The following is a 17,084-nucleotide window of genomic DNA, read 5'->3' as shown; positions in this document are numbered from 1 at the left end:
CACCAACCTGCCAGGCCCCAGCACCATTCCAGCCCTGCCAGGCCCCAACATCAACCTGCCATGCCCCAGCACCATTTCAGCCCTGCCAGGCCCCAGCACCATTCCAGCCCTGCCTAGCACAAGCTCAGACACAGACCTGGCCAGTTCTTATGCTAGCACCAGCTCACCCTTGCCCAGCAATGCCATTGCTGACAGTGGACTACCAACTCCAGAGGACATCCGGCCATATCCAAAAGCTGGCCCCCGAAAACCAGCTTGCAAAGGAAGAAAACGGCGCAAAATCACAATTCTAACTGACACACCAGTGAAGCAGGCACTAGAAATGGAAAATAATAAGGCACAGTCTAGCAAAATGCTATTTCTGAAGAAAGGGAAGCAAGGGGGGAGTCAAAATCTGGATCTACAAAGAACAAGAAGCCAGCTAAAAAAAAAGAAATCGTAGAAGAGTCATCATCAGATGAAAGAGGAGTGCTTCTGCCTCATCTGTGTGGAACCATTTTTAAACAGCCTTCCAAAGGAGACTTGGGTGAAGTATGTGAGATGCAACAAATGGGCCCATGATGCTTGCACCTCAGGCCAGACAATTTATGTGTGCCAGAACTGTAACTCTGAAGATGAGTCTGATTAGTCAGATACGGATGTGCGTCGTATAGGCTTTTACAAAACTGTGCATTAGTGTGTTTAAACACCACATCTGTTTTGTTAAGACTTTAAACATTTAAGAAAGTTATCTGCAGCATTACATTCTGATTCCAACAATTACCATGGATCTATGTGCATGCCAGAGAACGTTTGATTTTAAGTTCAAAGTAAAGAGGTCATGCTTGCTACTTAATTAATGTGTGCTCTGCCAGCATTATTGTTTTGATTGAAAGGCATGATTTGCCAGATTCTCTAGGCATGATTTTTTTTATTTTGAGGTCTTTAATGAAGTTGAATTTGGTTTTGAATTTGAAGTTAACATCAATATTCACAATTAATTAATTAGTGTTCTTATTTGTTGATAATCCAATGTGACAATTTACCCGAAGTAGTTTGACAATTTACCCACTGATGGGGCAAATTGTCACAAGTGCTCACTCTCTATTTCACGGTCTACAACTCCGTACTGAAATAAGATATGAAGATGTAATGAATACAAAATATGTGCCTTTCATTTGGTATGACATTTATACCATTGTGATGTATTGTGCCCAGTAAATGTTAGACAGAGTGTAAAGGGTGACAACATACCTCGCTGTCCCCTACTCACTATTATGTTTATAGATTCATTCCAGTTAATCATTTGGGACTGAAAACGTATAGGCAGCCTAGCCAGCCCAAGTTTTAATATAAACCACATTTGATCACATTCCCATTTTCTCCTGACACACAAATGGACTATAAATACATAACGTTACCAATTTGTTAATGCTGACCAGATGGACAGGGCGCATAGGCTGCATGCAGCTGCTATTATCAGTCTACAGTTGATCAGACTGAAAAATAGTCTTGTTCTCATCCCATGCAGCATGTCAGATCTCTGTTAAGGTGTAGCCTAGGCTGCTGCAACATTTATGGAATGAGTTTTTGCTTGGGTCTGTCTGGAGTGATAGTGTTATTATCTTTGCTAAATAAATACCTACTTGAGTGCTCATGAAAAAAATGTGCTGCATCAGCCTCTCTTTAACCTAACTTTCAATGGATGATGCGATGGAAGCTATCAAATCATTATGAATTGATTTTGACATCCCAGAAAATAGTCGAAGTTCCATATGTTCAGCAAGTAAAGCACCGTAACGTGCGATTACCACTGCAAGCTCCTTGTAGTTGCACTTGTTAGCAGAACTTTAGAGAACATCCCTGTGTCTTTTTACTTTCTCTTTGTGTTGCGCAGTTTGAATACACAGACCTTCGTCATGATCGATGCAGCTTTTTCCCAGAAGCTTGAATCTGATGTGGGCATTTATATGCTCCCTGTTTTTGTTTTGCCGTTTAGCTGAACGATTGATGTTCTTTATTTCACTGTACCCCCCTTCCGCCCAAGGCTCAGATTTTCCAAAAAGCAGGCAAGGCAATACGGGTGGCTTGATGAAATGCTCCCTGTTAACCAGCTGTACTTTTTATACCAATTGGAATTGAACGCCCTCACCTTTTCATCCTTCTTCATGAAACTGATCAGGCAGAGGTCGACCCTCGGTTTTAAATTGCATCTGTTCTGCGTACCCCAGAGAATGAAAGGGGTTCTTCAATAAAAATTAAACAACATTTTCAGTGGCATTGGCGGCGAAAACTGCACACTCGAGCTGTTAGGTAGCTAGCTAGCTACTGCTACTGAGGATAGCAAGGCACATTGAAATAAATTGCACTAATTGGACACAAAAATAAAGTTCTAAAACCAAGAAAACAATGTATAGTCTACCTCCTCCGTCACGTCTAATTTGAAGAAACTAATTTGAATTGAATAATATCCCAAAAATGCTCAACTATCACTTTTCAATCTCTATTCAATATTGTCACCAACTCACCAAGCTTCTCAACACATCGACCCCCCCATAATGCTCTGCGGCATAAACCCAATACAACACACTAGGTTCATTCTCTGATTCTAATCCTATGATTGGATGGACAACATGTCAGTTCATACTGCAAAAGCTTTGATTGGTTGGAGGTCATCATTATCATGTAGGTCTATGGAAGGGGGTGAGGCCTACAAGCCTCCCAGGTTTCGTATTGAAGTCAATGTACCCAGAGGAGGACGGAAGCTAGCTGTCCTCCGGCTACACCATGGCTCTATCCAGAGAGTGCTGTTGAAGTTACTATAGACCTTCATTTCAAAACAGTGTGTTTTAATCAATTATTTGGTGACATATTCATATATTTAGTATAGTTTTATCTAAAAAGGATACATTTTTAGTGTTTCACAATATTTATTTTCATGAAATTTCACTGAGGAGCCTCCACTGCTCATAATTGGGTATTGCTCTGTTCAAGTAGACTTTTTGATTTTGCTGTGATCTGATAGGGGTGTCAGTGAGCTGACTGTGAACACTCTGAGAGACGTTGGGTTGAGGTCAGTGATAAAGTAGTCTACAGTACTACTGCCAAGAGATGAGCTATAGATGTACCTACCGTAATAGTCCCCTCAAAGCCTACCATTGACTATGTACATATCCAGCGTGCGACAGAGCTGCAGGAGTTGTGACCCGTTTTTGTTGGTATATTGTCATAGTAGTGCCTAGGGGGGCATATGGGGGAGGGAATGCTGTCACCTCCAAGTAGGTGTTTATCCCCCTGTATGCTGAGGGTGTCAGGTTCTTGTCCAGTTCTGGCATTTAGGTCGCCACAGACTAGTACATGTCCCTGTGCCTGGATATGATTGATTTCCCCCTCCAGGATGGAGAAGCTGTCTTCATTAAAGTATGGGGATTCTAGTGGGGGGATATAAGTAGCATACAGGAGGACATTTTGATTTGTTGAGATAATTTCCTTCCTTTTGTAAAATGCTCCTGTTTTGATTAATTTAATAGAGTGAGTTAGGTCTCCTCTATTACAAATTAGCATACCCCCTGAGTCCCTTCCCTGTTTCACAGCTGGTAATTTGGTGGGTGGGACTACCAGCTCTCTGTAACTTAGAGGGCAACCAGTGGGTCCATCTCCTTTATACCTCTCTCTCTCTCCTCCCACCTTTCAATTCAATTCAAAGGGCTTTATTGGCATGGGAAACATGTTTACATTGCCAAAGCAAGTGAAATGGATAAACAAAAGTGAAATAAACAATAAAAAGTGAACAGTAAATATTACCATCACACAAAAAAAGACATTTCAAAGACGTTTTACTGAAGGAACCAATCAACTGTCACTTTCAGGAAGTTTTCTTCACAGCATTGTCAACATAGAAAATCACATGAAGAAAATTACATTTATTTGATGTGTTTAGAATGTTTATGTTTTTTTATCTATTTTTTCTTTCTGGGTTCAGTTTCTTAAAGATATTTTGCTTCTGGCGCTGATCTTTGTGTCTGTCTCATATTGCTCTACTGACCTGAAAAGGTTGGTGTCCAGCATGGGTTTTAGTTACTGGCTCACCTTCTCACCCTGTCAAAGTATTGATAGGGGGAAGTATGACGTGCCACAAAGGTTGCCCTAGGTGACAGATGAAGTGACAACAGCGCCATATGTATTATTGAGAGAGAGATTACTCTGGATGAGTGTGGTCATGTGCGTGTGCATGTGTGTGTGTGTAGGTGGGTTATGTCAAACTGTTAGCAGTAATGTACAAGGTCATGTTGAACTTGTGTGTGTTTAATCCTGTGTGTGTAGGTGTGATGGGGAACTCGTATGCAGGCCAGTTGAGGACCACGCGTTTTGAGGAGGTGCTTCATAACTCCATCGAGGCTTCTCTCCGCTCCAACACTGTGGTGCCACGGCCTGTCTTCTCACAGCTCTACCTGGAGGCAAAGCAGCCAACCCTGCACAACGGTGTGTGTGTGTGTGTGTGTGTGTGTGTGTGTGTGTGTGTGTGTGTGTGTGTGTGTGTGTGTGTGTGTGTGTGTGTGTGTGTGTGTGTGTGTGTGTGTGTGTGCTGCATGTGTGTGTTTGTGTGTGTATATGTGCACCACAGGAGGTTGTTATCACCATAATTGGCGAGGACGAGCTTGTGGTAATGACTGGAGCAGAATAGGTGGAATGGTATCAAATACATCAAACACATGGTTTGATGCCATTCCATTTGCTCTGTTCCAGCAATTATTAGCAGCCTCCCCTGGTGTGCGCACTTGTGTGTGAGTGTGTGTGTGTGAGTGTGTTATAACACTCTGTAATGAGCATGTGTGTGTCAGTAGGCCAGGTAGAGAATGAGGAGGAGGAAGATGGCTCAGAGTCCAACAGCCCTCCCATCCCGTACAAGATGAAGCCCCCGCCAGAGGGATGCTGCACCACGGACGGTACGAATACACGGTTCCCTCAGCTCTACCCCCTCACTGTCTTACGCTGCCTGGTGTCACGGCTGTCGAAAGGAGCGGACCAAAGTGCAGCGTGGTTGTACTTCCACATTTTATTAAATCCGTGAAACTTTGCAATACACAAATAACTGAAAATGAGAAAACAACAAACACTACTCAAAATATAATCACCCACAAAACCCAGGAGGAAAACCCCTACTTAAATATGATCTCCAATCAGAGGTAACGAGGACCAACTGCCTCCAATTGGAGATCAACCCAAAAAAAACAACATAGAAATAGAAAAACTAGAATTTAAACATAGAAAAAGAAAACATAGAAAAACACAAAACACCCCCTGTCACACCCTGACCTACTCTACCATAGAAAATCACATCTTACTATGGTCAGGACGTGACAGTACCACAAAACAAAAGGGAGGGTGACAATTGTCTATGGCGGCTCAAATGCAGTCCACATAACCTTAACCTCCAGCAGAGGAGGCGGCTCCGGTTCGGGGCGTACTCCCCGCTCCACCCGCTGATCCTTCTGCTTTATTACCACCTGACCGTGGATCGTCGTCGAAAGAACCGGACTGTAGATCATTGCTGGAGGCTCTGGGCTGCAGGCCGCCGCTGGAGGCTCTGGGCTGCAGGCCGCCGCTGGAGGTTTCGTACTAGGGAGTGTCGCTGGAGGCTCCGGACTGGGGAGCGTCGCTGGAGGCTCCGGACTGGGGAGCGTCGCTGGAGGCTCCGGACTGGGGAGCGTCGCTGGAGGCTCCAGACTAGGGATGCGCACTGGAGGTCTGATGCGTGGGACTGGCATAGGTGGCGCCAGACTGGTAACACGCACCTCAGGTCGAGTGCGGGGAGGAGGCACAGGACGTACTGGGCTGTGGAGGCGCACTGGAGGCCTGATGCGTGGGACCGGTACAGGTGGCACCGGGCTGCTGACACGCACCTCAGGGTGAGTGCGGAGAGGAGGCACAGGACGTACTGGGCTGTGGAAGTGCACTGGAGGGAGAGTGCGAGGAGCAGGCACAGGATGTACTGGGCTGTGGAGGTGCACCGGAGGTCTGATGCGTGGGACCGGTACAGGTGGCACCGGGCTGATGACACGCACCTCAGGGTGAGTGCGGAGAGGCGGCACAGGGTATACTGGGCTGTGGAGGCGCACTGGAGGTCTGGAGCTTAAGGCTGGCACAACCCGTCTTTGCTGGATGCTCAACCCAGCTTGACAACTGCAAGGCGCGGGCACAGATCGCACCGGCCTGTGAGTGCGCCCTAACGACAGTGCGCATCACCTCATAACACGGTGCTTGCCCCGTCACTCGCTCCCCATGGTAAGCACGGGGAGTTGGCTCAGGTCTCCACCCTGACTCTGCCAAACTCCCCGTGTGCCCCCACCCCCATTTTTTTGGGGGGGGTGCCTCTCGGGCTTCCGTCGTTGGGCTAGCTCCTCATAGCGTCGCCGTTCCGCTTTCGCCGTTTCCACCTGCTTCCATGGCAGGGTCTTGTCCCCTGCCATTACCTCCTCCCAGGTCCAGGACGTCCTCCGTTCTCTCTTCTCCCGAGCCCAGGATCCCTGCTCCTCCTGGGCACGCTGCTTGGTCCTTTTGTGGTGGGTGATTCTGTCACGGCTGTTCAAATGATCGGACCAAAGCGCAGCGTGTTCGTAGTTCCATATCTTTATTAATTAACCGTGAAACTAAATGCAATACACCAAACACTTGAAATAACAAAACAACAAACCGTAACGCAGAGAGAAACAAACACTACTCAAAATATAATCACCCACAAAACCCAGGAAGAAAAACCCCTACTTAAATATGATCTCCAATCAGAGGTAACGAGGACCAGCTTCCTCCAATTGGAGATCAACCCCCCAAAAAAAAACATAGAAATAGAAAAACTAGAATTTCAACATAGAAAAGGAAAACATAGAAAAACACAACCTACTCTACCATAGAAAATCACTTCTTACAATGGTCAGGACGTGACACCTGGCCTGCTTAGGCTTCTGTCTGGTGGAAAGAGATCTCTGTCTGTCTGGTAACAGGTCAGGGTAACACTGTTTAACAGTTTGTGTGTGTTTGTGTGTGCATGCGTGTGGGTGTGTGTGCCTACCTATGTGTGCGTGTGTGTGTCCTTCTTAGGATTCTGCCAGGCGGGTAGAGACCTGCGTCTATCCTCTCTGGTGTCAGAGCCTCAAGACGTGCCCCCAGGATTCCTGCTGGTAGGGGCCCTGTCTGCAGGCGCACCAGACACCCTGCTGGTGTGTGCAGTCGACCGCAGGTTCCTGCCCGATGAACGGGGATGCAACGCACTGCTGGGTGAGACACACACACACACACATAGAAAGCCCAGTCTATAGCAGGGCTAGGCAACCCCTGGTCCAGAGGAAAGGAAAAAAAGGGTAAAGGTGAGAGGATAGACAGGAAGAAAGAGATTGAAGACATTGAGAAAGAGTGGCGGTGGAATGAGGTTTGCAGTTAGATGGATGGACAGAGGGAGAGTGGGGTTAGCAGCAGCTACAATGAGAGAGAGAGAGTGGGGTTGGCAGCAGCTACAATGAGAGAGGGAGAGGGGTTAGCAGCATCTACAATGACAGAGTGAGAGTGGGGTTAGCAGCAGCCATATTGAGAGAGGGAGAGTTGGGTTAGCAGCATCTACAATGAGAGAGGGAGATTGGGGATAGCAGCAGCTACAATGGGAGAGAGTGGTGTTGGCAGCAGTTACAATGAGAGAAGGAGACTGGGGTTGGCAGCAGCTGCAATGAGAGAGGGAGAGTGGTGTTGGCAGCAGTTACAATGAGAAAGGGAGAGTGGGGTTGGCAGCAGTTACAATGAGAGAGGGAGAGTGGGGTTGGCAGCAGCTACAATGAGAGAGGGGTTGGCAGCAGCTACAATGAGAGAGGGAGAGTGGGGTTAGCAGCAGCTTCAATGAGGGAGGGAGAGTGGGGTTAGCAGCAGCTACAATGAGAGCGGGAGAATGGTGTTGGCAGCAGCTACAATGAGAGAGGGAGATTGGGGTTAGATTCAGCTACAATGAGAGAGGGAGTGTGGTTAGCAGGAGCTACAATGAGAGAGGGAGAGTGGGCTTGGTAGCAGCTACAATGAGAAAGGGAGATTGGGGTTAGATTCAGCTACAATGAGAGAGGGAGTGGGGTTAGCAGGAGCTACAATGAGAGAGGGAGAGTGGGGTTGGTAGCAGCTACAATGAGAGCGGGAGAATGGTGTTGGCAGCAGTTACAATGAGAGAGGGAGAGTGGGTTTGGCAGCAGCTACAATGAGAGAGGGAGAGTAGGGTTAGCAGTAGCTACAATTAGAGAGGGAGAGTGGGGTTAGCAGGAGCTACAATGAGAGAGGGAGAGTGGTGTTAGATTCAGCTACAATGAGAGAGGGAGACTGGGGTTGGCAGAAGCTACAGTGACAGAGGGAGAGTGGGGTTAGCAGCAGCTACAATGAGAGAGGGAGAGTGGGGTTGGCAGCAGCTACAATTAGAGAGGGAGAGTGGGGTTAGCAGGAGCTACAATGAGAGAGGGAGAGTTGGGTTGGCAACAGCTACAATGAGAGAGGGCGAGTGGGGTTGGCAGCAGCTGCAATGTGAGAGGGAGAGTGGGGTTAGCAGCAGCTACTCTGAGAGAGGGAAAGTGGGGTTGGCAACAGCTACAATTAGAGAGGGAGAGTGGGGTTGGCAGCAGCTTCAATGAGAGAGGGAGAGTGGGGTTAGCAGCAGCTACAATGAGAGAGGGAGAGTGGGGTTGGCAGCAGCTACAATGAGAGAGGGAGAGTAGGGTTAGCAGCAGCTACAATGAGAGAGGGAGAGTGGGGTTGGCAGCAGCTGCAATGTGAGAGGGAGAGTGGGGTTGGCAACAGCTACAATGAGAGAGGGAGAGTGGGGTTAGCAGCAGCTACTATGAGAGAGGGAGAGTGGGGTTGGCAACAGCTACAATGAGAGAGGGAGAGTAGGGTTAGCAGCAGCTACAATGAGAGAGGGAGAGTGGGGTTGGCAGCAGCTACAATGAGAGAGGGAGCGTGGGTTTGGCAGCAGCTACAATGAGGGAGTGAGAGTGGGGTTGGCAGCAGCTACAATGAGAGAGGGAGAGTGGGGTTGGCAGCATCTACAATGAGAGAGGGAGAGTAGGGTTAGCAGCAGCTACATTGAGAGAGGGAGAGTGGGGTTAGCAGGAGCTACAATGAGAGAGGGAGACTGGGGTTAGCAGCATCTACAATGAGAGAGGGAGAGTGGGGTTAGCAGCAGCTACAATGAGAGAGGGAGAGTGGGGTTGGCAGCAGCTACAATGAGAGAGGGAGAGTGGGGGTGGCAGCAGCTACAATGAGAGAGGGAGAGTGGGGTTGGCAGCAGCTACAATGAGAGAGGGAGAGTGGGGTTGGCAGCAGCTACAATGAGAGAGGGAGAGTGGGGTTGGCAGCAGCTACAATGAGAGAGGGAGAGTGGGGTTGGCAGCAGCTACAATGAGAGAGGGAGCGTGGGTTTGGCAGCAGCTACAATGAGGGAGTGAGAGTGGGGTTGGCAGCAGCTACAATGAGAGAGGGAGAGTGGGGTTGGCAGCATCTACAATGAGAGAGGGAGAGTAGGGTTAGCAGCAGCTACATTGAGAGAGGGAGAGTGGGGTTAGCAGGAGCTACAATGAGAGAGGGAGACTGGGGTTAGCAGCATCTACAATGAGAGAGGAAGAGTGGGGTTAGCAGCAGCTACAATGAGAGAGGGAGAGTGGGGTTGGCAGCAGCTACAATGAGAGAGGGAGAGTGGGGGTGGCAGCAGCTACAATGAGAGAGGGAGAGTGGGGTTGGCAGCAGCTACAATGAGAGAGGGAGAGTGGGGTTGGCAGCAGCTACAATGAGAGAGGGAGAGTGGGGTTGGCAGCAGCTACAATGAGAGAGGGAGAGTGGGGTTGGCAGCAGCTACAATGAGAGAGGGAGCGTGGGTTTGGCAGCAGCTACAATGAGGGAGTGAGAGTGGGGTTGGCAGCAGCTACAATGAGAGAGGGAGAGTGGGGTTGGCAGCATCTACAATGAGAGAGGGAGAGTAGGGTTAGCAGCAGCTACATTGAGAGAGGGAGAGTGGGGTTAGCAGGAGCTACAATGAGAGAGGGAGACTGGGGTTAGCAGCATCTACAATGAGAGAGGGAGAGTGGGGTTAGCAGCAGCTACAATGAGAGAGGGAGAGTGGGGTTGGCAGCAGCTACAATGAGAGAGGGAGAGTGGGGTTGGCAGCAGCTACAATGAGAGAGGGAGAGTGGGGTTGGCAGCAGCTACAATGAGAGAGGGAGAGTGGGGTTGGCAGCAGCTACAATAGAGAGAGGGAGAGTGGGGTTTTTCTCTTGCTACGGGAGAAAGGGGTTATTGTTACTCCACTGAGCCACCAGATGATACACACACACACACACACACACCACACACACACACACACACACACACACACACACACACACCCCCCCTGACCCAGTGTTTGTGTGGTCATCCTCAGGGTTCTCGGGGAACTGTATGGGTTGTGGAGAGAAGGGTTTTCGCTACTTCACAGAATTCTCCAACCACATCAACCTGAAGCTGAGCACCCAGCCCAAGAAACAGAAGCTCTTAAAGTACCATCTGTACAGGAACGACCAGGGACAGCTGGTCAGAGGGGCTGCTATCTGCTGGAAGGGCCTCGGTAAGACGGCAGGGGGATCCTCTGCATTAACTGCAGACTCGTACATTTCCTCAGTGAAAACAATATACTTCATTTTTTCTTTAACATTTATTTAACTAGACAAGTGAGTTAAGAACAAATAATTTTTTACAATGATGGCCTATCCCGGCCAAACCCTAACCTAACCTGGACGACGCTGGGCCAATTGTGCCCCGCCCTATGGGACTCCAAATTCGGTCCGGTTGTGATACAGCCTGGAATCGAACCAGGGTCTGTAGTGACGCCTCTAGCACTGAGATGTAGTGCCTTAGACCACTGCACCACTTAGGAGCTGAGCAAATATCAAATAGGCTTTTTACCAAATGACTGTACGACAGACCACGTATTCACCCTGCACACCCTAATTTTGACTCATTTTGACTCGAGGGTCTGCTATAGAAATTGATGGAACGCCGTGTTGGTGGGAAAAACAACAACATTATAAAATCCATGTACATAAACAACATGTCATTAAAATTGGCAGAAAACACACATTTCTTTCCACAGGGCCGTGGGGTGAGACAGGGAGGCATCTTGAACCCCACCCTCTTCAGCATATGTATTAATGAATTGGCAAGAGCACTAGAATAGTCTGCAGCACCCGGCCCAGACCTGGGCCCTGAGAGTAAATCTTAGTTTGACAAAAATAATTGAGACTTTGTATGCAGAATTCTGCAACAATATCCTCTGTGTACAACGTAAAACAGCAAATAATGCATGCATAGTAGAATTAAGCTGATACTCGATAATTATCAAAATCCAGAAAATAGCCATTACATTTTACAAACACCTAAATGGAAGCGATTCCCAAACCTTCCATAACAAAGTCATCACCTACAGAGAAATTAACCTGGAGAAGAGTACCCTAAACAAGCTGGTCCTGGGGCTCTGTTCACAAACACAAAGCCCCAGGACAGCAACACAATTAGACCCAACCAAAACATGAGAAAACAAACAGATAATTACTTGACACATTGGAAAGAATTAAGAAAAAACTGAGCAAACTAGAATGCTATTTGGTCCACAGTACACAGTGGCAGAATACCTGACTACTATGACTGAACCAAAATTAAGGAGAACGTTTGACTATGTACAGACTAAGTGAGCCTTGCTATTGAGAAAGGCTGCCATAGGTAGTCCTGGCTCTCAAGAGAAGACAGGCTATGTGCACACTGCCCACAAAATGAGGTGGAAACTGAGCTGCACTTCCTAACCTGCTGCCAAATGTATGACCATATTAGAGACACATATTTCCTTCAGATTACACAGACCTACAACGAATAAGAAAAGGGCAACCTTGAAGTGAAAAACAAGCACCATAGTAAATACATCCCATATTTATGTTGATTTATTTTCCCTTTTGTACTTTAACTATTTACACATCGTTACAACACTGTATATAGATATAATATGACATTTGAAATGTCTTTATTCTTTTGGAACTTCTGTGAGTGTAATGTTTACTGTTCATTTTATTTTTTATTTCACTATTGTTTATTATCTATTTCACTTGCTTTGGCAATGTTAACATATGTTTCCCATGCCAATAACACCCCTTGAATTGAAATTAAGAGAGAGAGAGAGAGAGAGAGAGAGAGAGAGAGAGAGAGAGGCGAGAGACAGAGGGAAAGAGTAGAGAGAGAAAGAAAGAGAGAAAGAGTAGAGAGAGAGAAAGTCTAGAGAGAGAAAGAGAGAGAAAAAGAGAGAAAGAGTAGAGAGAGAGAAAGAGAGAAGGATTAGAGAGAGCTTAAGTCAGTGGTTAACGCTCTCCTGTGTTTCTATGCTGTAGTTTTGTAGACAGGGCTTGTTTGGGGGAGGTGTGTTTAGGAGGGGAGAGATCTGTGACCCTACCTGTCTGTCCAGGTGTGGAGGGCAGAGGTCGAGTCAGGGTTTAGGACGGGGGTCAGAGGGTAAATAGGGGTCAGAGCCTGTGGCTAGACTTACTGTGTTACTGATTAAGCCTGTGATGTTTCACAGGACAGAGACAGTTAGTCCAGCTACATGTTCCCTGACTGAATAGGTAGGGGGTTTGGGATGAGTTTCAGAGCTACAGTACAGTAACTAGAGTACAGCTTACGTTAACATGTTAGTACCGTTTACACTGGAGTGACTCTAGTGCTCTTATTGGAAGAAAAAAAAACATTAGTTCTCTCAAATGAGTATTGTGTGTTGCTGTATGACTGTCGATTCTGTCTTTTCAGAGAGCAGAGGGAGACAGACAGTGCCCAACGCCTCTGACGGGCATGTAACCTCAGACAATCACTACCCCAACCCAGCAGTCACCGCTCACCCTGCACACACACCCGGGAACTACACAGGTACACACACACACACACACACACACACACACACACACACACACACACACACACACACACACACACACACACACACAAATACACACACATACTCACACACACACATAGCGTGCACACACTCACATAAATCCCCCTCCCCCCACACACACACTATCTAAGTGTCTGCTAGATTACAATTGTTGTTTTTCGCCCCTCTAGCCGACACCCCTGTAGAACCCATTGCCCCCCCTCCCCCGGGCAACGGGAGCCACATCCCCCTATCCCAGAATCCTCTGCCCCAGACTGCCATACTGTCGAAAGGACCGGGGAGACCCACAGTTATAGGTAACCCGTGTGTGTGTGTGTGTGTGTGTGTGTGTGTGTGTGTGTGTGTGTGTGTGTGTGTGTGTGTGTGTGTGTGTGTGTGTGTGTGTGTGTGTGTGTGTGTGTGTGTGTGTGTGTGTGTGTGTGTGTGTGTGTGTGTGTGCGCGCGCGTGCGTGTGTGTGTTTGTGTGTGTGTGTATGGGTGTGCGCGTGCTTGCATGCAGACGTGTCATGTGTTTCTATACTTGTATGCATGTTTGTTTATGTATCATTATGAAGGCGAACAACATAGAATGACATATTCATTCTAGAATCTCTATGGGGTAGGAGGCATGCCTTTAAATGTGTGTGTTATCATTGTAGCCTCCCCTCCCCTTTCTCTCATCTTCCCACCTCCCCCTGAAAGGGAGAGCTTCTGTGTTTTATCAGTCTAAAGTACCCAGTAGGAGACGGCTGTATTGTGTTCGTGGGCCCCTATTGTTACGACACCCCTTTCATTCAGCAACACTTCCCCACGAAAAGTCTACCTCTCTCTTTTCTCTGCCTCTTCCTCCCTCTATCCCTGAGCTCAATAAAAGCAGGGCAGTAAAAAGTAATTATCTTTCAATTCAATTCAATTCAAAGGGCTTTATTGGCATGGGAAACATGTTTACATTGCCAAAGCAAGTGGAATAGATAATAAACAAAAGTGAAATAAACAATTAGAAATTAACAGTAAATATTACAATGATAAAAGTTTCAAAATAATAGACTTTCTCTCTTTCTCTCTTTCTCTTTCCCTCGTTTTCTTTCCCCCTCTCTCTCTCTTTCCCTCTCTCTCTTTCCATCTCTCTCTTTTCCTCACTCTCTCTTTCCCCCTCTCTCTCTTTCCCTCTCTTTCCGTCTCTCTCTCTTTCCGGCCATCTCATTCTCAGTGTGTTTAGTTGTAAAGTTGAAGGTTTCCTTCCTGCCACTCTGGGTTTTGGTAGGGGCGTTTCAACACAGGGACCCTTTGGACTTTGTCTCTGTTGCTGCATAAGAAGAGAGTAGGCAGAGTGGAGAGGGAAGACAGCATGTATAGAGGGGAAGAGGAGGAGCTGGTTAACATATGACAAAGACCATGCTATCTTTATGATCAATACTGAGCTACAGTTATACTGCAGTGGCTGGCTGGCTGACTGGTTGACTGGCTGACAGGCTGGCTGGCTGGTTGAGTGGCTGGTTGACTGGCTGGCTGGCTGGCAGACTGGGTGACTGGCTGGTTGGATGGCTGGCTGGTTGACTGGCTGGCTAACTGGTTGAATGGCTGGTTGACTGGCTGGCTGGCTGGTTGACTGGCTGGCTGGCTGGTTGACTGACTGACTGGCTGGCTGGTTGACTGGCTAGCTGGTTGACTGGTTGACTGGCTGGTTGACTGGTTGGCTGGCTGGCTGGTTGACTGACTGGTTGGCTGGCTGGCTGGTTGACTGGTTGAATGACTGGTTGACTGGCTGGCAGGCTGGCTGGCTGGTTGACTGGCTGGCTGGCTGGCTGGCTGGTTGACTGACTGACTGGTTGGCTGGCTGGTTGACTGGTTGGCTGGCTGGTTGACTGACTGGTTGACTGGCTGGCTGGCTGGCTGGCTGGCTGGCTGGCTGGCTGGTTGACTGGCTGGCTGGCTGGCTGGTTGACTGACTGGTTGGCTGGCTGGTTGACTGGTTGAATGACTGGTTGACTGGCTGGCTGGCTGGCTGGCTGGTTGACTGGCTGGCTGGCTGGCTGGTTGACTGACTGGTTGACTGGCTGGCTGGCTGGCTGGCTGGCTGGTTGACTGGCTGGCTGGCTGGCTGGTTGACTGGCTGGCTGGTTGACTGACTGGTTGGCTGGCTGGTTGACTGGTTGGCTGATCTGTTGGATAAAAGTAGTATAAATGAATGAACAAACAAACAAACAAACAAAGTGAAACAGAATGTAGGGTGCCCGTATGATATAATGAATGAATGTCAGTTGTTCTTCAAGAGGACATTATTCTGTGCTTTCTGAAACATCCCCCACGCCCAAGACATACATAACAGTGTGTTGCTTGTCCTGTCAGGTACACTCAATACAGGACCACCTAAAAAGAGACACAAAGGCTGGTCTCCTGAGTCTTCTGCTGGGGCTGAGTCTGCTGTGAAGACCCCCCCATCTTCCTCCTCCTCTTCCTCATCACGCACCAATTGGACCAAACCAGGTAGGAGAGCTCAGAGAGCGAGAAAGAGAGAGAGAGAGAGAGAGAGAGAGAGAGAGAGAGAGCTTGTGTGTGTGTGTGTGTGTGTCTGTCTGAATCAGTCTTCTACAAGGTGTAGTTACCACCTTATCGGTCTTCTACAGGGTGTAGTTACCACTGTATCTGTCTTCTACAGGGTGTAGTTACCACTGTATCTGTCTTCTACAAGGTGTAGTTACCACTGTATCAGTCTTCTACAGGGTGTAGTTACCACTGTATCAGTCTTCTACAGGGTGTAGTTACCACTTTATCAGTCTTCTACAGGGTGTAGTTACCACTGTATCAGTCTTCTACAGGGTGTAGTTACCACTGAATCAGTCTTCTACAGGGTGTAGTTACCACTGTATCAGTCTTCTACAGGGTGTATCTGTCTTCTACCACGTTATCAGTGTCTCTGCTTCTTTTCTGCTACATACTGTGTTCTTGCGTCCACAGACAATGCCCCTCCAGTGAGTCTGTCCCAGGGGTCCTCCAACCCCCCCTCTTCTCCCGGGCCGTCTGTCACAGTGCCTGATCAGCTGCTACACACCTGCAGACTCCAGCCAGTCATCTTCAGAGGTGTGTGTGTGTGTGTGTGTGTGTGTGTGTGTGTGTGTGTGTGTGTGTGTGTGTGTGTGTGTGTGTGTGTGTGTGGTGTGTGAGATGTGTGTGTGTGTGTGTGTGTGTGATGTGTATGATGTGTGTGTGTGTGTGTGTGTGTGTGTGTGTGTGTGAGTGTGTGTGTGAGTGTGTGTGTGTGTGTGTGTGTGTGTGTGTGTGATGTTCCTGCACCTCAATGACATTAAATGCGAGATTGCAACAAAACCCAGCAAACACTGTGGCCCTTGAGGACTGGCGCTGTTACTACACCTGTCTGTCTGTCTGTCTGTCTGTCTGTCTGTCTGTCTGTCTGTCTGTCTGTCTGTCTGTCTGTCTGTCTGTCTGTCTGTCTCTCTCTCAACCACCCCTTCACCTCAATCTGTTACTCCACCTGTCTGTCTGTCTGTCTCTCTCTCAACCACCCCTTCACCTCAATCTGTTACTCCACCTGTCTGTCTGTCTCTCTCTCAACCACCCCTTCCCCTCAATCTGTTACTCCACCTGTCTGTCTCTCTCAACCACCCCTTCCCCTCAATCTGTTACTCCACCTGTCTGTCTGTCTCTCTCTCAACCACCCCTTCCCCTCAATCTGTTACTCCACCTGTCTGTCTCTCTCAACCACCCCTTCCCCTCAATCTGTTACTCCACCTGTCTGTCTCTCAACCACCCCTTCACCTCAATCTGTTACTCCACCTGTCTGTCTCTCAACCACCCCTTCACCTCAATCTGTTACTCCACTGCTCCTCCTATCCCCCTCATCCCTCCATCCCTCCACTCCTCCACCTCTCCTCCTATCCCCGCTCATCCCTCCACTACTCCACCTCTCCTCCTATCCCCGCTCATCCCTCCATCCCTCCACCTCTCCTCCTATCCCCGCTCATCCCTCCACCCCTCCACCTCTCCTCCTATCCCCCCTCATCCCTCCATCCCTCCACTCCTTAGGGGGTATGCATTATCTCTCTCTCCTTTTCCCCACGATCTGATCCTGTGTGTGACCCGTGTGTGTGTGACCCGTGTGTGTGACCTGTGTGTGACATGTGTG

At 48.2% G+C, this 17,084-nt stretch overlaps 1 protein-coding gene across 5 annotated transcripts in view; it reads left to right on the top strand.

Annotated features, from left to right (window-relative positions):
- greb1 (growth regulating estrogen receptor binding 1) overlaps positions 1–17,084 on the top strand; it is a 90,401-nt gene that overhangs the window by 50,850 nt on the left and 22,467 nt on the right. For 4 of the 5 annotated variants that reach the window (XM_045714795.2, XM_045714791.2, XM_045714796.2 and 1 more), the window contains exons 2-9: positions 4,303–4,461; positions 4,824–4,925; positions 7,078–7,254; positions 10,415–10,597; positions 12,817–12,933; positions 13,132–13,257; positions 15,290–15,427; positions 15,899–16,021. In XM_045714795.2, the coding sequence (XP_045570751.2) occupies positions 4,308–4,461; positions 4,824–4,925; positions 7,078–7,254; positions 10,415–10,597; positions 12,817–12,933; positions 13,132–13,257; positions 15,290–15,427; positions 15,899–16,021 (1,120 nt within the window). In that variant the 5' untranslated portion in view covers positions 4,303–4,307. The remainder of the gene's footprint in view (positions 1–4,302; positions 4,462–4,823; positions 4,926–7,077; positions 7,255–10,414; positions 10,598–12,816; positions 12,934–13,131; positions 13,258–15,289; positions 15,428–15,898; positions 16,022–17,084) is intronic. The other variant, XM_045714802.2, reaches the window with a different exon arrangement.

Source organism: Salmo salar, chromosome 01 (genome assembly GCF_965601325.2).
Source record: "Salmo salar chromosome 01, fSalSal1, whole genome shotgun sequence".
Taxonomy (NCBI): domain Eukaryota; kingdom Metazoa; phylum Chordata; class Actinopteri; order Salmoniformes; family Salmonidae; genus Salmo; species Salmo salar.
The sequence above is the reverse complement of the archived record's forward strand: the minus strand, read 5'-3'. Positions and strand labels throughout refer to the sequence as shown.